We start from the raw sequence: 22,278 nt of genomic DNA, 5'->3' as shown, positions 1-22,278 counted from the left end.
TCCAAATACAGCATAAACATGAGTATTGTTTATTTGAATGTCAGTTCACAGTGCGTATAGACCAATGGTGAGCTCACTGAGAACAGGAAATGTGTCTGTGTTCGGTTCTTGGTCATTCTCCACTGTAATTAGTGGTCTATTATCTTCATGTTAATTACGTTTACAGTATTTTCCATATCAAGTAGGCTGGATGAAAGACAAAAGTCTTTTCAAACTAAATAATGTTTAGCTATTATTTGAATCGAGAAAAACTAAAGCTACAACAAATACTCACTTCTGCCACAAACTGTGCTGTTTTTTTGTCTTCAATCAACCAGTTAGCCTAGTTGAATGGCAATCGGTCGGTTTAGCTAGTTCTGGGGGGTATTCCAGAAAGCAGGTTACGTGACATACCCGGGTAAGTTAACTCCCCAGCTGACACCCAGCGTTGTAGCAACATTTCCAGTAAGTTGCTACAACATTGTGAATCAGCTGGTGGGTTAACTTACCTGGTTATGTTGCATAACCTGCTTTCTGGAATACACCCCTGGTCAGAGCCATATAAAAAGATTATTATATCATTATACTTTTTACATGCCTCTGGGCTAAACAAGCGTGTTCAATATTTTGAAAGGGGGAAACGATTTGTCATCGGTCGCTATGTTACCGGACGTAGTAGCGTTTTACGTCATCAGCTTCCGTTAGTCCTTGGTTACTCGGTTTTTTTCTTTGCTGCAGACTCGACGTTTGAGTTGCAGCCAATCCTGTCATCGATGACCTGGGAACAATCTAGGCTATGTTAGTAATTTCAAATAAATAAATACACAGAAGCTAAATAAACTCTGCTTTTGAATCAGTATATTCTGGCAGTTAAAACTTATATTGTGGTAGTATATGTGTGTAGGAGCTGTAGAGCTAGTGCTAGTCTAGCTATAACTATTCCTGGTTTCGCTCTGCACAGTCTATGCTAATCACGAGGAAATACAAGTGTTTTGGGTTTTCGTAATTACCAGTGTTTTCATTGACCGAAACCATTTTCGGTTAACATATGGTGAATGATTAATAATAATAATAAAAAAGCAAGCACATTTTAAAACCGCTTTCTGAAAGTACCTAGGCTACTACTTAGCCTACACTGTGTGTCCATCCACTGTGTGTCAATCCGTGCTCAGGTACAGTTTTAAATATTCTCATTACAAAATACAGATCAAATGTTTCTTGAGTAACTTTTGGCTACTGTGTAGATGTGCTAATGATATTCTAAATAACCTAGTGAGCTCATTGTGTGTTGGGCGTTCCCGTCAGTTGTGGCGGTGGGTGGAGGCACCGTGGTGGCCCATACAAGAATCTCCGGTTGGAGACTCACTGGTCAGAGAGATCTCTGCTCAAACGACAACGTTTTCGGTAAGCGTTCATTGCATTTCTTTCATTTAGATAATTAAATACATATTATTCATTGAAAGGGTACCCAGTACGCGGTGTTTTGCGATTGTAGGAAAATGCTTCCGGTTGTTACCTTGACAGCGTGTAGCTAGAAGTTAGTGACGTGGTGCTACGATGTGCTGGCAGAGCCCTCTAAATCAGAACCACGGATGATACGATTTTCTTGATTTTATTTTGTGAAGAGTTTAGTCGTAGGTTTTCAACAGCTGTACCCGGTGTTTGGAATGACACGTTGACAACTCTGATGCAAATCCACGAACAAGGAAGCTCAAGGCTGTTTATTACGTATCACTAAACTCCCAAGGCTACGGTAATCCGGTCAGTGCAGGGAGTGTGACATATAGATTCCTTGTAGACACGTAACCCAGCCTGCTGAGTAGGTATGCTGTGTCGCTTCGAAGGTTTTCCTGTGTCTGTGTGTGAACTGGAGCTGTCTTGAGTACCTGAATTCTTCAAGCACCCAGTCAATGAGTTTGTGTGTGTGTGTGTGTGTGTATCTATATATATCTGTGTATGTGTGTGTGTGCATCTACATATATGTATGTGTGTGTGTTTGAATATCTATATGTCTCTGTGTATATCTGTGTTTGTGTGTATTTATATGTGACTGTGTGTGTGTGTGTGTGTGTGTGTGTAGCCACCAGAGGATACCCAGCAGTGTGACTATGGACAAGAGCAGACTGTCCGAGAGGCTGGCTGAAGCGGCCCAGTCTCACATCCTGCAGTTCTGGGACGAGCTGAGCCCAAAGGAGCAGGCCGGCCTGGCTCAGGACCTGCAGGGGATGGATCTGCTGGAGGTCAACGGCTTCTTCCAGGCCGCCATGCAGCTGTCGGGCAGCGCCAAGCAGGAGAAGGTGGACAACCATATGGAGCCGGTCCCGCGGGAGGTGCTGGGCAGCGTTACCAGGGACAAGGACAGTCTCCAGGCCTGGGAGGAACAAGGTTGGTCCCCTGCTCATGTAACTGTCACCCTGAAATGTTGTGCACCGTTTGACCTGAAGTGATCTTATCTGTCCCTTGGTATACTCATGACAGGTTTGCTTGGTAATCAGATACAGCTATTCACCTTACCATCCCACATTGGAAGGGGCAGTTTGGGAGTTCTTCTCCCCTTTTTATGGTGTGTTGTATAGTTGTATTGCCCTTGGACGGTATTTGTGTGTTTGATTAGGAGGAGGAGCAGTTAAACATCATTATGCAACTCTGATGTGGCACGTACGGCCAGTTTTCTCCATACTTCCTGACACAAGCCCAGCCTGTACTCCTGAGCAGCGGCCAGGTGGACTTCCTGGAATTGTAGTCACTCTATTGGAGGTTCAAAACATGACCTGGCAACCCATTGGCCAAATGTTGTGTGTGGAAATGATGTTTCAGCAAACTGGGTCAATAAGGATGAACATCAGATGTAACACTAGATGCTTCTCTAGCCTGTTGTTAAGGTTGGAAACGATTAACATTTTCCAGTAAAACAGTTGGCTGGCCAAACCTTTATAGCCTTCCAGCAGTGCTGCTAGTAGAGGAGGTCTGCATCTCCTGGGGGTTTGTGGAGGTCTGTTAGGGGGCAGTGTATGGTGGGGGACATCTGGTTCTGCTTTGGTCCTGACGCAAATGGGAGGTCACCCAGCTGTGTCATGTAGTATTGTGTGTGTGGGTGTGTGTCCACTCACTGTTTAACAGCACCACCAGTTTGCTCAGAGCTGACAGTAACAGTTTATGTAAGCTCAACAACGGCTGCATTATCAACTGGATTCTGTTAGTTTATATAGATGGAAGGTCATGTGATTTTAAAGGGCTTGTTTATCTCGATTGTGTCTCAGTTCTCCGCCCTGTCTCGATATAAAGTTCAGTCACTCTCATATATGCTCATAAACATGTTGATTGTATTATGAGCATACTAGAAACGTGGATTGGGAGTCATTTAGGATTAGTTTACTTATCAGTATTTTACTATCAGTATATAAACTAATAAAGTATCTGTGCGGTTACAGGATATATAATGTAGTGATGTGTCTGTGTAGTTATGGTATATTTAACATTAGTGTGTCTGTAGTGATTGGATATATCATATATTCACAGTATCTGTGTAGTCACATGTACCCTTGATGTGTGGTCAGTGGAGGTAACAGGCTCTTACAGGGTGTGTGTGTGTGTGTGTGTGTGTGTGCGTGCGTCCAGGGCTGCGCTGCGTGTCCCAGAGCCAGGTGGCTGTGCTGCTGCTAGCGGGAGGGCAGGGGACCAGGCTGGGGGTCTCCTACCCTAAGGGGATGTACAACGTGGGGCTTCCCTCTCACAAGACCCTCTTCCAGGTCCAGGCCGAACGTGTCCTTAAGCTACAGCAGCTTGCTGATCGCAAACACAACACCAAGTGCTCCATACCCTGGTGAGAGGCCCCCTCCTATCTCTGACCTGCTCAAATAATAATATCATGACGTAATAATAATAATAATGCAGTATTAATATGCTTCATTTATGCTTGAAGAGTCTGTTTATGGCCTGTTATCAGTTTTTTTTTACCATGGCACCAAGCCCTGCCTATACCTTGGAGGCAGGCTCTCCTGGAAACAGGCTCTCCTGGGATTTCCAGACTCTGCTCTCTGATGTGGAAGTTTCTTCTCATGAGAGAAGATTAAAATCAAAATGACATCACAGCGAGAGTCCAGTTTCTTCGCGGAGTAGATCAAAGAAGGCCTCATTAGGCCAGTTTGTCAAGAGACCAGAAATAAAGACTTAAACATTAAGATTATGAACTGGAATGACAGGGAATGCAGCTCTTCTTAAAGAAGTCAATTCCATGAGTGGAACAAGTCATGCAGGGTGTTTTAAGATATCTGGGCTGTGTGACTTCCTGGCGTTCTGTGAGAATGCCGCTGCTCTGCGTCATAAACATAACGGCTTCCCTCCTCAGGTACATCATGACCAGCGGCAGGACCATGCAGTCCACCAAGGACTTCTTCATCAAGCACGGCTACTTCGGTCTGAGCCCGGACAACGTCATCTTCTTCCAGCAGGGCATGCTGCCCGCCATGGACTACAACGGCAAGATCATCATGGAGAGCAAGGCCAAGCTCGCAATGGCTCCAGGTACCCAGACCTAAACCTGACCCCCAGACCTAAACCTGAACCCCCTGACCTAAACCTGACCCCCTGATCTAACCTGACCCCCTGACCTAAACCTGACCCCCTGACCTAAACCTGACCCCCAGACCTAAACCTGACCCCCAGACCTAAACCTGACCCCCTGACCTAAACCTGACCCAGACCTAAACCTGACCCTCCAGATCTAAACCTGACCCCCTGACCTAAACCTGACCCCCAGATCTAAACTGACCCCAGACCTAACCTGACCCCTGACCTAAACCTGACCCCCAGACCTAAACCTGACCCCCTGACCATAAACCTGACCCCCTGACCTAAACCTGACCCTCCAGATCTAAACCTGACCCCCTGACCTAAACCTGACCCCCAGATCTAAACCTGACCCCAGACCTAAACCTGACCCCCAGACCTAACCTGACCCCAGAACCTAAACCTGACCCTATATACCTGATCCTATAGACATAACCCTGACTCTATAGACCTAACCTTCTATAGACCCACCAACCCTATTAAGACATTAGGCGTCTAGCTTAGCTCTTAAGCACAGGAAAGTCAAGTGTGTGCTTGTGTGTGTGTGTATGTGTGTGCGTGTGTGTGTGCGTGTGCGTGTGCGTGTGCGTGTAGTGTGTGTGTGTGTGTGTGTGTTCGTGTTCCAGATGGGAATGGGGTCTCTACAGAGCGCTGGGTTCCCAGGCATGGTGGAGAACATGAGCAGCAGAGGGGTGAAGTACATCCATGTGTACTGTGTGGACAACATCCTGGTGAAGGTGGCCGACCCTGCTTTCATCGGCTCTGTGTGACGAAAGGAGGAGACTGTGGGAACAAGGTCAGTCTGTCTCTCTCTCTCTCTCTCTCTCTCTCTCTCTCTCTCTCTCTCTCTCTCTCTCTCTCTCTCTCTCTCTCACTCTCTCTCTCTCTCTCTCTCTCTCTCCTCTCTCTCTCTCTCTCTCTCTCTCTCTCCTCTCCCTCTCTCTCTCTCTCTCTCTCTCTCTCTCTCTCTCTCTCTCTCTGTAATCTCTCCCTGTCTTCATCTCTCTCCTCTCTATCCCTCATCATTCTCTCTCGTCTGTCTCTCTCCCTCTGTGTTTCTCTGAATCTCATGTATTCAAATACAAACCAGTGACTGGCTGTGCTTAGTGTGGCAAGTGGGCTGAAGTTACTTTGAGTTCCCACCAGGTGGCAGTGTTGATTGTTTTGGTGCTTCTGTGAAGGGCATGTTTATCTAACTGAAGATATCCTTTTCCCTGTGCAAACGTAAGATAAAATAGTTATCTTAGAGAGGCAGTGCTTGCCCCTCAGGAGCCTGTTCTGATTCACTGGAGATTTATATCATTTCACAGACGCTTATATCTAAAGCGACATACAAATAGTGCAGAAAGTACAGCAGTCTGCTTTGACTCCTCCCACTAGACTGCTTTGGCTCCTCCCACCAGACTGGTCTAAGACAGGCTGTTCTATTTTCCTGACAGTAAAGTTTATAGGATAGAGCAAAATGCCAGTTAAAATACGCTTTACGATCACTGTTGAACCAGCGTGGCCAAGCAAGGGGGATTTTTATGCAACAACAATTTCTGGAATATGTGTTGAGCTAATGCAGCACAGTTATAACCCATTTCTGATCCTGACTTGGTGCTCTGCTTTCTGCATTATGGGTACGTTGCTTTGGGTAAAGGCGTCTGAAGGAACTAAAAAAGTGAATCACAGCAGGAGCCACTGGGAATGTTCTAGTTGAGTCTTCCTATGTCTGTGCTTCTGAGGCAGGCTGCACCCTGGCCTGTGTGCTTCTGAGGCAGGCTCCATCCTGGCCTGTGTGCTTCTGAGGCAGGCTCCCATCCTGGCCTGTGTGTCTCCGAGGCAGACTCCATCCTGGCCTGTGTGTCTCTGAGGCAGGCTGCACCCTGGCCTGTGTGTCTCTGAGGCAGGCCCCATCCTGGCTCCGTACAGGACTGAGACCACTGCTGCCCTTCATGTGGCTTCTTCACTCCACTACACCCCTCTCTCTCCCACCCTCCCCCCAGCTCTTTTTCCACTCCCTCTCTCCCTCACCCCTCTCCCTCCCTCCTTTAATCCTCCCCCTTTCTGACCCCTCCCCTCCCTGCTTCTGTTCATGTGGCTTCCCCCCCCCCCCTCTCTAGACTCCAACCTGTCATTAGGAAGGGGGCGGAGCCCGGCAAGCTGCAGTCAGTAAAATGGAGTGTAGCTCTCATGTAAAAGAATCCCTTTCTCTCCATGACCTGTACCCTGACTTCTTCATTCATGAAACATTTCCTGTTTCTCCGTGACATCTCTTCCAGGTGGTGGAGAAGACCAATCCGACGGAGGCCAGTGGGCGTGGTCTGCAAGGTGGATGAGCGCTACCAGGTGGTGGAGTACAGCGAGATCACCCTGGCAAACCGCTGAGAAGCGTAACACCCGACGGCCGTCTGATGTTTAACCGCTGCCAACTGTGGCCAATCACTTCTTCACCCTGGACTTCCTCAGAGACGTCGTGCAGTAGGTTCAGGAGAAGGGTTAGTTAGGGGGGTTAGTTAGGGCTAGGGATGAGTTAGTGAGGATGGTTAGTTAGAGCTAGGATGAGTTAGTGAGGGTGGTTAGTTAGGGCTAGGATGAGTTAGTGGGGATTGTTAGTTAGGAATGGTTAGAGTTACTTGGGGTTAAGGTCCTTAATGAACCCTAGGTTTGGCAGAAGACTATTTTTTAACTCTAAATCTAGACTCTGACAATCATAATTACATGAAGTTATTAACATAGCGGGTCATATCTCCCCCTCCAGGATCTATGAACCCCAGCTCCAACACCATGTGGCTCAGAAGAAGATCCCGTATGTGGACACACAGGGCCAGCTCATCACACCAGACAAACCCAACGGAATCAAATGGAAAAGTTTGTCTTTGACATCTTCCAGTTTGCCAAGTGAGTGTCACAGATGATCCTGTAGCTAGCACGTGTCCCTGTGGGCTACGTAGCTACTAGCTAGCATGTATCCTGCTGTAGCTACTAGCTAGCATGTATCCTGCTGTAGCTACTAGCTAGCATGTATCCTGCTGTAGCTACTAGCTAGCATGTATCCTGCTGTAGCTACTAGCTAGCATGTATCCCGCTGTAGCTAGTAGCTAGCATGTATCCTGCTAGCATGTGTCATGCTGTTAGCTCATCCTAACTAGCATGTGTGTTTTTGTTTCCCAGCACTAACTGTAGCGCGGTAAGGCTGTAGCAAGCGGTCTGTTTTAAGTGTGCCTCTGTGTGTGTGTGTGTGTGTGTGTGTGTCTCAGGAAGTTTGTGGTGTTTGAGGTTCTGCCGCGAGGACGAGTTCTCTCCTCTGAAGAACGCGGACAGCCAGGACGGTAAGGACACGCCCAGCACAGCCAGACACGCCCTGCTGTCACTGCACCACCGCTGGGTCCTCAACGCCGGGGGACACTTCATCGACGAGAACGGGACACGCGTGCCCGCCAATACCCAGGTGAGACACACACGCACTCACTCAGACTCTCACACACTCAGACACACGTATGGGCATGCACACTTGCCTTCTCTGCACATTCACTCACTCATCCCACTGTCTACCTTCTACTCCCCCCACTTCACCTCCCTCTACTCCTCGTCCCCCCCCACCCCCCTCAACCCCTCCAACCCCACACCACGGTTCTCCCCCATGTGATGTTTCCAGTCACGTCGCAGCAGAAAGCAGCTCGGCTGATGTCAACATGAAGTAACTATTTCTAGTCACTGGTGCATGGTGATGGTGCTCTCTCTCTCTGTCGCCCGTCCTCCAGCAGCCCTGGGCCGTGTCTCAGTAGTCTAGCACGGCCGGGCCAAGCGGGTCAATCGAGACACAGCCTTGGCGTCAGAGGCCACCGCTGGGATGGGGCTTCACTCTGTCTACTAATCCACAGAATGTTGCATGCTGGGTAAAACTGCTCGCTTTTGCAGTGGGATGATGATGATGATGATGATGATGAAGGCAGAGAATCACATCCCTTCAGCATCCAGATGGACCATGGGATCCTCATGATTCAGCACATTACTTTCGATGACCCAAATACCTTATTATTATAATAATAACTAATCCATTTTTCTCCTGATGAGCTAGCTGCGGGCCGGGACTGCAGCTGAATTATAGCAAAGGGGGGGGGGGGGGGGTGTAGCTCAGTGGTTAGAGCATTTGACTGCAGATCGAGAGATTGCAGGTTCAAATCCCCCCTGCAGCTTGCGCTGTATGAACCCTTTATAACTGGTGCTGCTAGCAGTAAAGGCTGTTCCTGTAACTCTTAGGTACTTCTGGGAGATGTGGGGCTCACCTCTGACCTCTGACCCTATAATCATGACCTCCCGTGGGAGCGTGGCTGATCTAGACTGTAGGACATCTGCTTCTTTCATCTCTATCTTCTACCCACAAACAAAGAGGAGGAAATTCCTCCTGTTTTCCTTCGAGTTTCCTCTCAGCTGACCTGTCTCTCCTCTCAGCTGACCTCTCTCTCCTCTCATCTGACCCGTCTCTCTCCCCACAGCCTGAAAGACGGAACAGACCTGCCGATCAAGTGTGAGATCTCCCCGCTTGTGTCGTACGGAGGAGAGGTAAAGTGGGGGGAATGATTGACCACTGAGCATGCCTTGCTTGTTTACATTTAGTCATTTAGCAGACGCTCTTATCCAACGGAGTCCACCAGCTGGTTTACATCTTAAGGATGCGTAACTCGTAACAGTATTTTGATGATCGGAGTCAAGGAATGGTGTATTTACCAGACACGGTGTACAGTAACCACATCTCAGCTACCAGATGCAACGACCATGAAACGACAGGACGTTTTGATGATGTCACATCCTGTGTCACCAGGGCCTGGAGGAGCTGGTGGCGGGAAAGGAATTCCGTCCAACTCTGGTGATCGACAATGACGGAGTCCACCAGCTGGTGAAGAATGGAGTGTGACGGAGAGAGAGGGGGGAAGGAAGAGAGAGAGGGGAGGGGGGGGGGGAGATAGAGAGGGGAGAGGGAGACAGAGAGACAGATGTTAACCCAAAGATCAAACGTGACCATGTGCACTCGGGATTCACCCCAACACCTCTTCACCTGCTACAACATATACAGTATATATATATATATATATACATGTGTGTATATATAAAAACATCTCTTCATCTACTCTTCCATACCTGATGTGTAAAATGCCTCCTGGCTACTTTGATCAACAATATTTATTTTTTACTTCAGACTTATTTTTATATGGATTGTTCCTGCTGTAGGTGGAAATTACTGCATACAAATTGTTGTACTTTTTGAGATTTATGCATAGAAGTATCTGTAGGTACAACATGGGGTGTAGAATCAGGTGTGGGGAACTTGAGGACCATGTAATGAGATACATGGATGGGGGACTTATTTATGATGGTTTAAATGTCGGTTTGTCTTCTGTGTAATCACTTAGAAATTACACATAGCTTTGAAGGATACATTTATTTTCAGTTTTCTTTAATAAAGAAATGTCATACTGGGTAGAATGCTTGTGAGTCATGTGTTTAGCGGTGTGTCATCGCTCTGTGGAGTCACAGTTTCCAGGACAGGCTGGAGGCTGATGGCTGATGGCTCCAGCTCATGGTGGGGCAGTTGACTGTGGATCAAGAGCTCCCAGGTTCAATTCCCGCTCTATGTTGCTGTGGATGAAAGTGGCTGACAGGCCTGGTCATGCTAGTCTCCTGTATGAAGCTGGTCCTGTTTATACAGTGTCTTCATCTCCTAGCACGGGAACTTTGTGTTTGTCACTATTTTACACTGTAAATCCTTAAACTTACCAATCTTGAATATCCCTTTAATGAACCGGTCCTGACCAGATAACAGAAATATTTAAATTAAGGTTTTAATGATTGCCTATTAATGGCGTTTAATTATTTATGTTAGGACAGGACTGTGGAGCAAGACAAATACATAATACTTAACACTGCAAATAAATAAAAAAACAATGAAACATTTCTGTTTTTCATTCTGGTTGTCTAATGGCAAAATAAAAATATTATTTTTAAGGGGAAAATAAGTGATGTGATTGGTCCAACGAACTCCGTCTTAATTGAAACCTTATGTTTGGCATGTGGAATTCTGGGACTTTGGCACGGGCCCAGGAATCCTCAGAATGTCAAGGTTTTTTTCTCCTTCTCCATCCATCCCTCCTCCCTCTTTCTTCATCCATCCATCCCTCCCTCTTTCTCTCCGCTGATCGTTCCTTTGCCGTACTGCTCGAGTGTCTTACATCAGCCTAGCGAGAAAAAGACCGGGGCGGAGAAGAGAAGTTTCTAACCGACAGAACTCGCACGGCAAGAGATTCACACTGGAAATACTCTCTCGTCTCCTCGGAAACAAATGGTTGAATAAGAAAAACTATCGACACGTAAGTTAACTGTGCTCATCATTAAATAGTTCTTTAAACTTTTACTGGTCACTTTCTGAGAGAGGGGAACTTTCTTGGGCAGAAAACTGATGCCTCGGTGGTGCTGCGGTTACTTTCACTGCCCCTCGGCATTCTGGGTATTATTCTGCGTTTGAACAGGAACCCAATGTTCTGTCTGGTCCGCAGGCTGGAGTAGAGTAGAGTCGACCTGGTGTTATCCAGCTGTTTTACACAGCAGCCATTACAACCAGCTGGTCATTTTAAGATTCCTACCAAAGTCTGGAATAGAGTACATTTAATGGGAAGTCTTGGTGTTATGTTTCATTCTGCTTTTGCAAAAGTGTTTTTTTTATTCTTCTGTGTCTTATGTGTACTTAATATTTCTCTGTGTTGTTCCTGTGGCTTGCACTTGACGTTAAAGAGCTGGGTATTTCAGTTTTTATTGTCTGCAGATGTGGAACTAGAACCTGCTGGTGTCTTCAAGCCCCACAGCTGCGTGCTGCAGGTCAGGGAGGGCTCCCATCCTCCAGAGAGGTGCAGACAGAGAGATGCAGACAGAGAGGTTGCAGACAGAGAGGTGCAGACAGAGAGGTACAGACAGAGAGGTGCAGACAGAGAGGTGCAGACAGAGAGGTACAGACAGAGAGGTACAGACAGAGAGGTACAGACAGAGAGGTGCAGACAGAGAGGTACAATCAGAGAGGTGCAGGACAGAGAGGTGCAGACAGAGAGGTTCAGACAGAGAGGTGCAGACAGAGAGGTGCAGACAGAGAGGTGCAGACAGAGAGGTGCAGACAGAGAGGTTCAGACAGAGAGGTTCAGACAGAGAGGTGCAGACAGAGAGGTGCAGACAGAGAGGTGCAGACAGAGAGGTGCAGACAGAGAGGTGCAGACCACAGGCTGAACACAGTCAGGCATCAAGAGTAAAGATACAATTAAAACGTGATTATGGATCTGGAAAACAGAGATATCTAGAGTTCCAGATCAGTCCTTCAGGTTGGCTCCTGTCAGTTTAGGCAGTGGTCAACTACAGGCCTGGAATAAGACATGAGACAGGAGACAGGAGACAGGTCCTAATAAGTTGTGAGACACTCAGCAACACGCACATTCAACCACACAAAGAGTTGCGACACACACACGAGCAAGACACACACAGCAAGATACACACAGACGGCTACAGAGTACAGTAGAATAGAGTACAGTAGAGCATAGTAGAGTACAGTAGAACGGAGGAGAGACCAGGTACAGACCAGTGAGCTATTGTTCCGGGCTGATCTGGAATGAGTAGTTATACTATCGGGGTACAGCTAAACCATGTGCTGTTGACTGTGTGTGTGTGTGTGTGTCAGAGACAGGTAAAGTGAGGTGTGTGTGTGCTGTACATTTAGTCATTTAGCAGACGCTCTTATCCAGAGCGACTTACAGTAAGTACACGGACATTCTCCTCGAGGCAAGTAGGGTGAAGTGCCTTGCCCGAGGACACAAAGTCATTTGGCATGGCCGGGAATCGAACCGGCAACCTTCTGATTAATAGCCCGACTCCCTAACCGCTCAGCCATCTGGGGGGTCAGATTTAGTGTTCCGCTGTAGTGGTCTGTCAGAGTGCACGGCCTGAAGGACACTGTCTCTCTGTGTGCCAGAGGGAGGAAGTGCCTCCAAGAAAATCTGATTGTTTCTGCAAATAAGAAACCCTGTAATAACAACATGAAGCCGCCTCCTAGAACTGTGGAGTGTGAGTGCGTGTGTTGTTACTCCATACAGAGGCCCAGCTAAAACGGTGCATAGGTCAAAGCCCTAAGCACACACACCAAACACGGGTGGGTCCAAACACGACCTTGGTTCTGGAGGTCATTGTGTTGCTCTGTAGTGGAGGTTTCTCTGCACTGTGTCTGGGAAACACAGCCCGTTCCTGACCACTGACACACTGTTAGACCTCTGCACTGATCCTTGATCTTCTGCTGTACTTGCGGCTGAATCAAACCTAAACACACAGATGCAGTTGTATTTGCTGCGGTTGGTCAGACCCAGGCTGGTAGTCCGGGGTGATGGAGCAGGGGAGACCAGACACACCACTGTGAAATATCTGAACGCCCTCAGGGGAGAACAGCGTGGAGAGACTGTTCCCACACGGCTGAGCAGAGTGCTGGCGTCTGTGTCTCAGTAGCTCCACACACACGTGCACACACACACACACACGTGCACACACACACACACACGTGCACACACACACACATGCACACACACACACACACACGTGCACACACACGTGCACACACACACACACACCTGTAGGGTCTGTGAGCTGTGTGCAGCCAGGTAGATCGTGAGGAGGCTAGAAGAGTCAGACTACAAGTCAGCACAGTGTTGCTATTCGTCCCCCAGGTACACAGCAAGGTCACCAACAGGTCTGGAGGACCAGATGTGTTGTTTTGGTCAAATGGGGAAATGTTTTTCTGCACCCGTCACAACACAACAACATGGGCGTGTTTGTATTGCTGGGTGATTATATATCGATAAGAAATAATTCTGCATTCGCATTCATTCATACATCACATGACATCAAGAACAGACACAATTTATCCAATGTATGAATAACAATTGAACTTTTTTGCTTTTCAAGGTTCCCTGGTTCCCTGGTCCTGACTTGCCGTGTGTGTGTACCTAGTGTGTGTGTGTGTGTACCTAGTGTCTGTGTGTGTACCTAGTGTGTGTGTGTGTGTGTGTGTGTGTGTGGCGGGGGGATGAAGCGCCTGTGGGACACACACTTCCCTCTCCTCATCCTGCTGTACCTGCTAGGCGCCGTGATGTCACAGGTCAACCCAGGTCAGTGTACCCCAGCACTCACACACACACACACACACACACACACACATCTTTCTATACTAATACTCAGACACGCATACATTAGACACACCCTGTTTTCAGTTCACTGTGGTTTGTTTACAGCCAGAGCTACATTGGCATGTTGGTGTGCTTATAGAGTGAGAGGGAGAGAGATGGAAAGAGAGAGGGGGAGACATAGAGAGGGAGAGGGAAAGAGAGAAAGAGAGAGAGAGAGCGAGAGAGAGAGAGAGAGAGAGAGAGACAGTAATGACTGTGTGTGTGTTGTGGTGGTGTTCAGGCTGATGTCATCTCTATTGATAGAAACCAAACCTCTGTGTCACTCAGGCAGATGTGTGTGACACAGTGTTGATGGATGCTCAAGAGGAGAGAAGAGACAAATATAGTCTTCTTCTCACCTAGCTCAAACCAAAATATCCACCTGTACTAATGTCTTCACAACATAAACCCAGTGTATCTCTCTGGGAGAGCCTCTCTGGTAGATCGAGGGTTAGAGAGCTGAGGAGCTGGATGGGAGAGGACGAGAGGCAGTTTGGACGTTAGAGGATTTTCGACAGTATTTTCCACTGCAGTATCATCACACTGGTCTTCTCTCAGCCTGAATCATCTCAGGACCGCTCTGAGAGAGAGAGAGAGAGAGAGAGAGAGAGAGAGAGAGAGAGAGAGAGAGGAGAGGGAGAGGGAGAGGGAGAGGGAGAGGGAGAGGGAGAGGGAGAGGGAGAGGGAGAGGGAATAGGGAGGGGTGGGGAGAGGGAGAGGGCAGGAGTGTGTCTGAGGGTTGGACAAAGACACAAGAAAAAGAGAGAAGGAGAGTGAGAGTGAGAGAGAGAGAGAGAGAGAGAGAGAGGGAGAGGGAGAGGGAATAGGGAGGGGTGGGGAGAGGGAGAGGGCAGGAGTGTGTCTGAGGGTTGGACAAAGACACAAGAAAAAGAGAGAAGGAGAGTGAGAGACAGAGAGGGAAAGAGAGAGAGAGGGTGACAGAGAAAGGAGGGAGAGAGTGTGGGTGGAATGTGGATCTAGTTATGGAGTCTGTGGTTCATGCAGAGCAGCCATTTTGACAGCAGGGAAGAACAATGACATGATCCCCCTCTCTCTCTCTCTCTCTCTCTCTCTCTCTCTCTCTCTCTCTCTCTGTGTTCCCAGAGGGAGCATGGTCACTCATAACTCAGGGAGTGTTTTTCTGCATCTGAACAGGGTCAGGGTTCACGCATTCTACCGTGGAAGGAAAGTCAGAATACATCTTTATCGTTTAAAACTGAATTACTCTTCTCCGATTACTGTTCTCAAGTGCAAAATTGTTTGGAAAGATATGTAAAAAAAGAGAGGATGTAGGGTGTGTGTGTGTGTGTGTGTATCCCTGTCCTGTATCCACACGCTCTTCTTCAAGTGTATCAGTCTCAGTATTGGTGCATTTTGGGACGGCAAGGAAATATGCATGGCTGAACTTAGTAGCACTGACATACTAGCTTGTGCCAACTTTCCCCTGTTTAAAATTCCCGACCAGTGGAGTTATACCATCACTGTGTTTCCCATTTGCTTCTGGAGTGGGCGAGCATCTTTCTAGAACTGCTTAATAAAACTGCTTCACAGAACAGCTTTCTAGAACTGCTTCACAGAACTGCTTTCTAGAACTGCTTCACAGAACAGCTTTCTAGAACTGCTTCACAGAACAGCTTTCTAGAACTGCTTCACAGAACAGCTTTCTAGAACTGCTTCACAGAGCTTCTTTAGATCAAACTTTCTTTATCCCAAAGGAAATGCTTAATAGAATAGCTCCACAGGATGAGGGGAAAACACAATCCACCTGGGACGTTTTCGTCCAATAGGAGCTCTAGCTGCCTTGCCAAAGGCGGGACTATGATTGCCAGCACAAAAGGGGTGTCGAATAAATGTGTGATAGACAGAGAATGTGAGTGTGTGTTTGTGTTCAAGAGAGAATCTTAGTGTGTGTGTCAGAGAGAGAGAGAGGGGGGGGGGGGGATGGAGAGGGGGGGGGGGGGGGAGGGAGAGGGGGAGGGAGAGAGAGAGAGAATGTGTGTGTGTGTGTGTGTGTGTGAAAGAACGCGAGTGTGTGTGTGTGTGTATGTTTGGAGCCAGTGGTTAGACACCATGGAACAAGCCAGCCATTCATGAGGAAGGGTGCGGTAAAAACCAGAAGGTAAGAGGTAAGGTCCAACACATCTCTCTCTCTCCTCTGCCCCCCTCTCCCTTTCTCTCCCTCGCTTTATCTTGCTTTCTTTCTCTCCCCCCTTCTCCGACTCACCTCTCTCTGTCTCTCCCTCCCTCTCTTTCTCTCCCTCCTTCTCCCTCTCTCCCTCCCTCTCTCTCTTCACACAGGGCTGGTATTTTTCCACCTTTTCAGAGGTGATATTTATAGTCCGAGGCAGAGTGTAGAGGGTCAGTGTGTGTGTGTGTGTGTCTGTGTGTTTGTTTGCCCCAGAGGTCAATTCCAAGTGGGGAAGGTAAATAAATAAACAAAAAAGCAGAACCCGGAAGGGGAAGGATAGAGAGAAGGGGGGAGAAAGGGGACACACACACACACACACATGAACATGCACACACATGAACACACACACTCACACACACCGAGCTCTGTTCACTGGACCAAATCCCTACTCTTTATTTTAATAAAACAATCTGAGTGCTGGGCTGTGGGGCAGTGTTGTGTATATATATGTGTGTGTGTAGGTAGAGTGTCGATGGTGTCTGTGTGTGTGTGTGCAGGGGTGTGTCGCTACCCTCTAGGGATGTCTGGAGGTCAGATCCAGGATGAGGACATCTCTGCTTCCAGTCAGTGGTCTGAGTCCACAGCAGCACGCTATGGCAGGTAGGACACACACACACACTCTAACACACACAGACACTCTAACACACACACACACACTCTGTAACACACTCTAGCACACGTGTGTTGGACCAGGAGCGTGTGGGTGGCCTTCAAGCTGGAAGATGATGTCATATCCTCCTGTAGACACCGCAGGGTTGTTCCTGCACACACACACACTCCCTCTAACACACACTCTCTCTAACACACACACACATAAACACATGGGTTGTTCCTGCCCTCTTCATCAGCCTGCCAACAGAACCACAAACTAACCGTTCAGAATGAATTTATGACAAAATAACTTTCCTAGGTTGTTGCTTAAACTTTTCTCTTTCTCTCTCTCTCTCTCTTCTCTGTCTGCTCTCGGTTTATACTCACCGTTCTCTCATCCTATCCTCTGCTTTTCCTTTGCTCTCGCTCTCCCTCCCTCCCCCAGGCTGGACTTTGAGGAGGGCGATGGGGCGTGGTGTCCGGAGGGGACTGTGGAGCCGGACAGTGTGAAGGAGTTCCTGCAGGTGGACCTGCGCTCGCTCCACTTCCTGACGCTGGCCGGCTCGCAGGGTCGTCACGCCGGGGGCATGGGCAACGAGTTCGCCCAGATGTACAAGATCAAGTACAGCCGGGACGGCAGCCGCTGGATCTCCTGGAGGAGCAGGCAGGGCCAGCAGGTGGGAGCTAGCTCCTTATCTTCTCTCTTCTACTCCTCCTCTCCTCTCCTCTCTCCTCTTCCTCTATCCTCTTCTTCTATCTTCTCATGTCTCCTCCTCTCTCTCCTCCTCCTCCTCTCCTCCTCCTCCTCTCCTCTCCTCTCCTCCTCTCCTCTCCTCTCCTCTCCTCTCCTCTCCTCTCCTCTCCTCTCCTCCTCCTCCTCCTCTCCTCCCCTCTTTCCTCCTCTCCTCCCCTCTCTCCTCCTCTCCTCCTCCTCCTCTCCTCTCCTCCTCCTCCTCTCCTCCCCTCTCTCCTCCTCCTCTATCCTCCTCTTCTATCTTCTCATGTCTCCTCCTCTCTCTCCTCCTCCTCTCCTCCCACTCTCTCCTCTCCTCTCTCCTCCTCTCCTCCTGCAGGTCATCGAGGGGAACAGGAATGCGTATGACATCGTGCTGAAGGACCTGGAGCCGCCCATCATCGCTCGCTTTGTGCGTTTCCTGCCCGTCACCGACCACGCCATGAACGTCTGCATGAGAGTGGAACTGTACGGCTGCGAGTGGCTGGGTAGGACGGGGGAGGGGGAGAGGGAGAGGGGGAGAAGGGGGGGGAGGGGGAGAAGGGAGGTTAGACCATGTTGCACACACCAGGCCAGCTGAAACAGAAAGCTGAAAAACTAAAACCGCCTCCCCCTCCCTGCCTCCCCCTCCCTGCCTCCCCCTCCCTGCCTTCCTCCCCCTCCTCCCCCCAGATGGTCTGGTGTCCTACAACGCCCCTGCAGGAGAGCAGATGAATCTACACAGTCAGCACGTTTACCTCAACGACTCTGTCTACGACGGAGCTATTATCTACAGGTGTGTGTGTGTGTGTACCTGTGTGTGTACCTGGCCTTGCTAGGGGGAGGAGGCAGCCCCCCCTTGTGGACATGTTACTGATGTTCATGCTTACCTGCTGTATGAATAACCTGTATGTCCGTCTCTCTACCTGTCCACCTGTCTGTCTCTCTACCTGTCTGTTTGCCTCTCTACCTGTCTGTCTGTCTCTCTACCTGTCTGTCTGTCTCTCTACCTGTCTGTCTGTCTCTCTACCTGTATGTCCGTCTCTCTACCTGTCCACCTGTCTGTCTCTCTACCTGTCTGTCTGTCTCTCTACCTGTATGTCCGTCTCTCTACCTGTCCACCTGTCTGTCTCTCTACCTGTCTGTCTGTCTCTCTACCTGTATGTCCGTCTCTCTACCTGTCCACCTGTCTGTCTCTCTACCTGTCTGTCTGTCTCTCTACCTGTATGTCCGTCTCTCTACCTGTCCACCTGTCTGTCTCTCTACCTGTCTGTCTGTCTCTCTACCTGTCTGTCTGTCTCTCTACCTGTCCACCTGTCTGTCTCTCTACCTGTCTGTCTGTCTCTCTACCTGTCTGTCTGTCTGCCAGTATGACGGAAGGTCTGGGCCAGCTGACAGATGGGATGTGTGGATTGGACGATTTCACCCACAGTCATGTGTACAACGTGTTGCCGGGATACGACTACGTGGGCTGGACCAATGAGAGCTTCCCAAGCGGATATGTGGAGATCATGTTTGAGTTTGACCGTATGCGAAACTTTACCACCATGAAGGTAACTGTAACATGTTTATCTGTCTCCAGGTGTAACATGTTTATCTGTCTCCAGGTGTAACATGTTTATCTGTCTCCAGGTGTAACATGTTTATCTGTCTCCAGGTGTAACATGTTTATCTGTCTCCAGGTGTAACATGTTTATCTGTCTCCAGGTGTAACATGTTTATCTGTCTCCAGGTGTAACATGTTTATCTGTCTCCAGGTGTAACATGTTTATCTGTCTCCAGGTGTAACATGTTTGTCTGTGTTTCCCTCTCCTCAGGTACACTGTAACAACCTGTTCTCGCAGCAGGTGAAGGTGTTCCGCCAGGTGGTTTGTTACTTCCGCTCCGAGTCGGACTGGGAGGCCACGCCTCTCTCCTTCACCCCGGGGACCGACGTCCTGAACCCCAGCGCCCGATTCATCACCGTCTCCTTGGCCAATCACATGGCCAGTTCCATCAAGTGCCAGTTCTACTTTGCCGACGCCTGGATGATGTTCAGCGAGGTGACGTTCCAGTCAGGTACATCACCATGACGACACACCCATCTAGTGACACACGAACAGCTCCGTGAGCTTCCTGGATCCTGTCTCACTGCTGCTACATCTCTTACATCCTTCACTGTGTTTCTGCAGACACAGCCATGTACAACACCACCCTGGCACCACCTAAAACTGGACCCCCCACCAGTACACAACCAGGTCAGTGGCCACACACACACACACACACAGGTACAGACACAATGACAAACTCACACAGGCTTCCATACAGCCACACACACACTTTGTTTCAGTTCCACAACCAAATGCGTTCTTACCTGTTGTCCAATAGCAAGGTGTGTTTCCCTATCCCCGCCCCAGGGGATGACCCCACCCACAAAGTAGACGACAGCAACACACGCATTCTGATTGGCTGTTTGGTCGCCATCATCTTGATCCTGGTGGCCATCATCGTCATCATCTTGTGGAGGCAGGTGTGGCAGAAGATGCTGGAGAAGGTGAGGAACAAGCGCTCACTGGGGTGTGTGTGTGTGTCGACCAGGAACACAGTCTGCAGGGTGTGTGTGTGTGTCGACCAGGCGAGGCATGCTGGGTGAAGACCTAACCGCTAGTCTGCCACCACAGAGCCAGACGTTCACCTACAGCCCCAGCAGCCAGGCCTCCAGCCCCCAGCGTGAGCAGGAGACCAGCTCCACCTACGAGCACATCTTCCCCCTGGACCCTGCTCCTAGTCCTGGTCCTAACCCTGCTCCTGGTCCCAGCCCTGGTCCCAGCCCTGGTCCTGGTCCTGGCCCTGGCCCTGACTACCAGGAGCCTTCTCGCCTGTTACGCAAGCTGCCTGAGTTCTCTTCAGAGGAAGAGGGTGAGTCAACACACACAGACATATATATACACACACACACACACACCTACCACCTTCAAGACGTACAGCAAGGTTCCTCCTCCAGGCTCAGCCAGCTCCACAGCCTCCACGTCTCCCATGGCAACCGGGGCATCCCAGGACGCAGCGCCTCACTACGCAGAGGCCGACATCGTCAACCTGCAGGGCGTTACCGGCGGCAACACCTACGCCATCCCAGCGGTAACCATGGACCTGTTGTCGGGAAAAGACGTCACCGTGGAAGAGTTTCCAAGGAAACTACTGACTTTCAAGGAGAAACTGGGAGAGGGCCAGTTCGGAGAGGTACCGCCCCTCCCTTCACCTACACCCTCACCTACACCCTCACCTACACCCTCACCTACACCCTCACCTACACACTCACCTACACCCTCACCTACACACTCACCTACACCCTCACCTACACCCTCCCCTCCCCCTCACCTCCCCTGTGTGCAGGTGCACCTGTACGAGGCAGAGGGTCTTCAGGAGTTCCTGGGGGAGTTCTCCTCCAGCGACAACCAGCCTGTCATGGTGGCAGTCAAGATGCTCAGAGCAGACGCCAACAAGAATGCCAGGTACGCACACACACACACACTCACACTCACACACAGATGACCTGTGACCTGTGACCTGTGACCCCTGTGTTGGCAGGAATGACTTCCTGAAGGAGATCAAGATCATGTCTCGTCTGAAGGACCCCAACATCGTGCGCCTGCTGGCGGTGTGCGTGTGCAGCGACCCGCTCTGCATGATCACAGAGTACATGGAGAACGGAGACCTCAACCAGTTCCTCTCCAGACACCAGCCTGAGGACCAGCTGGCCCCCCTCAGCAACACCCCCACCGTCAGGTGTGTGTGTGGGAGTCTGCTAGTGTGTGGGGGAGTCAGGTGGCTGAGCGGTTAGGGAATCAGGCTAGTAATCAGAAGGTTGCCGGTTCGTTGTGTTCTTGGGCGAGGCACTTCACCCTACTTGCCTCGGGGAAATGTCCCTGTACTTACTGTAAGTCGCTCTGGATAAGAGCGTCTGCTAAATGACTAAATGTAAAATGTGTGTGTGTTTGTCTGCTTGTGAATGTGTGTGTCTGCTTGCGTGTGTGTTGGAGCCAGCAGTAACCCTTCCCTCCCTCCCTCCCTCCAGCTACAGTAACCTACACCACATGGCAGTTCAGATCGCCTCGGGGATGAAGTACCTCTCCTCTCTGAACTTCGTTCACCGGGACCTGGCTACTAGGAACTGCCTGGTGGGCCACAGCTTCACCATCAAGATCGCAGACTTCGGCATGAGCAGGAACCTGTACAGCGGGGACTACTACCGCATCCAGGGCCGCGCCGTGCTGCCCATCCGCTGGATGTCCTGGGAGAGCATCCTGCTGGTGAGCTCCCCCTGCTGGAGAGACAGGGGAACTGCGGGCTGCTGGGACAGAGCTGGAAGCCGGAGTGACCTGTGGCCCTTGTCCCCTCTGTAGGGGAAGTTCACCACTGCCAGTGACGTGTGGGCCTTCGGGGTGACGCTGTGGGAGACGCTGACCTTCTGCAAGGAGCAGCCGTACTCTGAGCTCACGGACGAGCAGGTCATAGAGAACACCGCTGAGTTCTTCAGGGACCTGAAGAGACAGGTGGGAACAGGAATAATCATGTGTTCATTTATCAGGTGGGAACATGAACATGAATAATCATGTGTTCATGTATTATATGCCATCTTCCAAAATATCTTGACACACACACACACACACATAGGGTCATCAGCTGATGTGGTGTGTTTGACCCCTGACCCCTGTTCTGCAGATCTACCTTCCTCAGCCAGTGCTCTGTCCAGACTCTGTCTACAAGGTCATGCTGAGCTGTTGGACCAGGAACACTAAGGAGAGGCCTTCCTTCCAGGAGATCCACCAGGCCCTGCTGGCCAGCCAGGCCAGTAGCTCCTAACTCCAGGAGATCCACCAGGCCCTGCTGGCCAGCCAGGCCAGTAGCTCCTAACTCCAGGAGATCCACCAGGCCCTGCTGGCCAGCCAGGCCAGTAGCTCCTAACTCCAGGAGATCCACCAGGCCCTGCTGGCCAGCCAGGCCAGTAGCTCCTAACTCCAGGAGATCCA

General features: G+C 49.8%; 2 protein-coding genes across 4 annotated transcripts; both read left to right on the top strand.

The window, feature by feature from the left end:
* The first annotated feature begins 887 nt into the window (after positions 1–887).
* On the top strand, positions 888–10,009 carry uap1 (UDP-N-acetylglucosamine pyrophosphorylase 1). The gene is given in 19 exon segments (XM_067230778.1): positions 888–1,151; positions 1,285–1,383; positions 2,060–2,364; positions 3,598–3,802; positions 4,328–4,503; positions 5,175–5,180; positions 5,183–5,209; positions 5,212–5,307; positions 5,310–5,344; positions 6,813–6,839; positions 6,841–6,912; positions 6,915–6,953; positions 6,956–7,011; positions 7,292–7,389; positions 7,392–7,431; positions 7,791–7,815; positions 7,817–8,028; positions 9,030–9,096; positions 9,356–10,009. Coding segments are annotated over 17 exon segments (1,551 nt in total). The 5' UTR covers positions 888–1,151; positions 1,285–1,383; positions 2,060–2,087; the 3' UTR covers positions 9,449–10,009.
* A 3,630-nt stretch (positions 10,010–13,639) lies between these two features.
* Positions 13,640–22,278, top strand: ddr2a (discoidin domain receptor tyrosine kinase 2a). Of its 3 annotated transcripts, XM_067230555.1 has the most exons (16): positions 13,640–13,721; positions 16,464–16,566; positions 17,003–17,234; positions 17,631–17,778; positions 17,963–18,065; positions 18,639–18,822; positions 19,087–19,327; positions 19,441–19,506; positions 19,666–19,802; positions 19,930–20,167; positions 20,253–20,488; positions 20,642–20,760; positions 20,837–21,034; positions 21,324–21,558; positions 21,652–21,801; positions 21,971–22,278. In XM_067230555.1, exons 1-16 carry the CDS (start codon positions 13,640–13,642, stop codon positions 22,109–22,111), a joined length of 2,613 nt encoding a protein of 870 aa, XP_067086656.1. In that variant the 3' UTR covers positions 22,112–22,278. The 3 variants fall into 3 exon arrangements, with proteins under 3 accessions (XP_067086656.1, XP_067086655.1, XP_067086654.1); XM_067230554.1 differs by lacking the exon at positions 13,640–13,721 and having other exon boundaries at positions 16,276–16,566; positions 19,690–19,802; XM_067230553.1 differs by lacking the exon at positions 13,640–13,721 and having other exon boundaries at positions 16,276–16,566.

Source organism: Osmerus mordax, chromosome 27, assembly GCF_038355195.1.
Source record: "Osmerus mordax isolate fOsmMor3 chromosome 27, fOsmMor3.pri, whole genome shotgun sequence".
NCBI lineage: Eukaryota > Metazoa > Chordata > Actinopteri > Osmeriformes > Osmeridae > Osmerus > Osmerus mordax.
Note: the sequence above shows the minus strand (reverse complement) of the source record. Positions and strands in the feature narration are given on the sequence as shown.

Coding starts and splice junctions, on each gene's coding strand:
- ddr2a (XM_067230553.1), top strand. CDS start 16,286: ATGAACATGCACACACATGAACACACACACTCACACACACCGAGCTCT. Junction 20,489..20,641: donor GAGAGGGCCAGTTCGGAGAG/GTACCGCCCCTC, acceptor CCCTGTGTGCAG/GTGCACCTGTACGAGGCAGA. Junction 21,035..21,323: donor AGCAACACCCCCACCGTCAG/GTGTGTGTGTGG, acceptor CCCTCCCTCCAG/CTACAGTAACCTACACCACA.